Source organism: Arachis ipaensis, chromosome B09 (genome assembly GCF_000816755.2).
Source record: "Arachis ipaensis cultivar K30076 chromosome B09, Araip1.1, whole genome shotgun sequence".
Classification (NCBI taxonomy): Eukaryota; Viridiplantae; Streptophyta; class Magnoliopsida; order Fabales; family Fabaceae; genus Arachis; species Arachis ipaensis.
In genome coordinates this window covers 2,295,703-2,299,080 of record NC_029793.2, presented here as the reverse complement: position 1 = coordinate 2,299,080, position 3,378 = coordinate 2,295,703, and the positions used below count along the sequence as shown (strand labels likewise).

The 3,378-nt window shown below is 35.1% G+C and overlaps 1 protein-coding gene across 1 annotated transcript in view; it reads right to left on the bottom strand.

The window, feature by feature from the left end:
• The window catches only part of LOC107618439 (molybdate transporter 2), a gene marked incomplete in the record, with an annotated part of 1,892 nt that continues 624 nt past the window's right edge, over positions 2,111-3,378 (bottom strand). Inside the window, 1 exon segment of the mRNA XM_016320504.2 lies at positions 2,111-3,378. Within this exon segment, the coding sequence (XP_016175990.1) occupies positions 2,338-3,378 (1,041 nt within the window).

Below are 3,378 nucleotides of genomic sequence, written 5' to 3'. Positions count from 1 at the left end.
TAGTCTTTGACTTGTAAAGTGATACAATAAAATACAAAAAAAAAAGTATAGTGAATATTCGAATGAAAATTTTATAATTGTCTTCTTATGAAGATACTTCTTTTTTATCATTAGATGATAAATTGTAAGATTTGATTTTACTATGTTATAAAAGTGTTATTTTTATCTAAAAATATTGCTATTCTCTTTAAACCATTACTTTCTCCTATAAATCATACTTTAAAAGTGTAGCTACATAAATATTTTTATGGAAAAATATTTTTGACATTTTTATTGGAATAGATGCTTAAATAATAATGTGTCAACTTATTCGTTTATTTAAATAAGTGTTAAATTTCTAATTCTGTCTTATTTATGTAGAAATCTATTAATTAACGATATATTTTTAAATAGAATTTTTTTTATAGGAAAAAACGTTTTTCAATCATAAAAAAGCCAATCGACACCTACAAATATCAAAGAAATATCAGTTCTACATAGATAACAAGAAGATAGATATCCCATGTATTGAACTAAAATCTTATAACAAGCCCAACATTCGATTACTAAAAATCTTAATAAGAAGAAACAGATACCAAATAGAATCTCTTTTGTTTCTAAATCTACACACATGTGCTGCAAGTTAATAAGATACATCTTCTTCTCGAATCTGAATATTTTTTTATTCTGAAAGTTTTCCTATAAACAAAACTATTTCTTCATAGAGTTTTTCTTCAAGATCTGAAAAGATATGTATCATCAGAACACCATTAGCAACCATAAAGGCAACCAAATCGCCACCACAAACAAGGAGAAAAAACCACAAATGGATTATAAAATCAGGAACACAAGCTAAGTTCAGGTCCGAAGGAAGGTTATTTTAGATCTAGATCTGGATCTCAAATCTAAATCTCTAAAAGAAAAGTAGAAAAATATAAACAAACCAAGAAACATGAAGCAAAGAGATAAGAGAGAAGACGATAAAGAGGTGGAAGAGAAAAAAGATTAAAGGAAACTGGAGCATAGGAGGGCCACCACAGCCAGCCTAGATTGAGGTGGCGGCAGCGGCCCTCAAAAGAGTTTTGCGGTTTATCTCAACGGGAGAGAGAGAGAGAGAGGAGCTGCGCTAGGGTTTTGAGAAACTTTTTTTTTTTACATTTCAATCAATAAAAGATGAGAAAAATCCAAAACAGCCCCTGACAATTACTTCGAAAGACAACGAGGCCCAAAAAAAAAACAAGGACCGGATTGGATGTTTTTTTTTTAAGGACCTCGTTGTTCTTTCGAGATAATTGTCAAAGGTCGGGTGAGGTATTCACCCGTAAAAGATTAAAAGTTATTTTTAAATAGAATTTATGTATACAATATACGATGAATTTTATGAGTCTTTTTAGAAAAGAAGATCAAAGCAAGTTATAAAGAATTGAAATCTTATAGGTACTTCAAATATTGAAATATAAAACACAATTCATCGTTCTATTAGAAACTTATGAAATTTTTTTTAAAGACTTTATTTAGTATTTTTTTTTTTATATACAAGTCCATGGTAAAAACTTTTCAGAAAATTATCTGCCTTGTTTCTCTAAATAACAAAATCAGTAGCGGCAAATGCAGGGTTTTCTTTTTATATTTTTATGGGACATTTTTCATGTTTGCTTCATTGTTATGTCATTGTGATTTTGTCAAATAGAAATTGTCATATGATGGTATAAAGTAGAATGAATCTATTGGCAATGGCAAATGCCAAATGACAACTTGGGCAGAACAGAAGAAGAAGAACCCTCTGACCCCATTGTCCAATGTCCATTACCCACCTTCTTTTATTTAACTTGATTTGAGCATTCAATAAATTAATATTTCTTCATTAGAAAAAGGCACAAAAGTAACAAATGATTGTGGTTCGTCTCAAACAGAGGAAAAATGTCTGGTTCCTTAAAAATGAGCAATCATGTTTCATGTTTTCTATTCATACCCTTATTTTCTTAGATCCCATAATAATACTATGAAAGTATGAATTATGTTCCCCACTGCACAGGCACCCAAATTTTATTATTTTTCTTGTTTTAACTTATTCTTTTACAAGAACAACATTATTTTCTCCAAACTTAGACCTTAACATGTTACTAATTAATTTCCCAAAAACACACTTAAATGCAGATAACGCCATTACTTATAAATACAATTTATATTACAACACAAACATTCCAACAACATAAATTCACACTTTCTATGAGAAGGTGATGAGAAAAAAAGGCACATAGATTCTCACATACCCAAGTGAGAATTTCCCACAAGATCACAAATTTATTGATCACATCTTCACATCACCATCACCTTCTCTTAATCTTAATCATGTTGTTAATTACCAATTAAACTAGCTTCCTCATCCTTAACCTTCCTAGTAGTACTAGTACTAAACCCAAAACAAGCACCACAATCAAGTTCCCTGAATTTAAGTAACAAATAAAGCACAATCCCAACAATGAACCCTAAAGCAGCACTATTCCCAGTAAGAGAAACCGCAGCACAAACAAACATAACAAAAGACTCTTCTTTACTGTTCATATCTCTAGAAGCCATAGCCAATTCAATCCCAGCAAAAAGCAACAAAACCCCAAGAATCCCAATGGGAAACTGTCCCAAGATTCTCCCAAACGAGTTCCCAAAAACCAAAGCAAGAATCAATTTTGCCAACCCCAGAAAAACCACCGAAGCTCCACTCCTACCTCCGAACCTGTATTGCCCAGCCAAACCACCAGCTCCGTGGCAACATGGCATGGCTCCGAACCAACACCCAACAAAGTTCATCAAACCAACACTAACCGAAACTTTCATAACCGAAGCTTCTCCCTTTCCAGGGAACAAATCCCCAGACAGCTTACAAACCGCAATAACGGAATTCAAAACGGATAACGGAATTTGCGGGATTGCTGCCCGAAAGAATCCAATCTTGAGATCATCCCACGTGATCTTGATCAAGGCGATCTTCGACGGTCCGAATTTCAGATCGCCGAAGATTGAAGGGTCAGAAATGAAACAAATAACAAGGCCAAACAAGAATACTAACAAAGCGGAGGGAATGTTTGATAGGAATCTGATTCTCCTATGGATTCTTGATTCCGATGTTTTATTGAGAGAGTCGGTTTCGTCCGACTCTTCTCTTTGCGTGTTCTCGGCGGCGCGATGGTCGTCCACGCCGGCACCTGTTGTTAGAATTAAAAACAAGGTGGCGGCGAGGGCGATCAGAAGGCCGTCGAGGGCAAGCCAGGACCTCGCTGCGCCCGAAGTTTGCGTGGCGAGGTCCTGCTGGTAGCGGATGTACTTGATGGCGGACATGGCGAAGGAGAGTCCTTGGGAGAGCTGGACGCCGCGAACGACGGGTAGAGGGAGGTAGCGGTA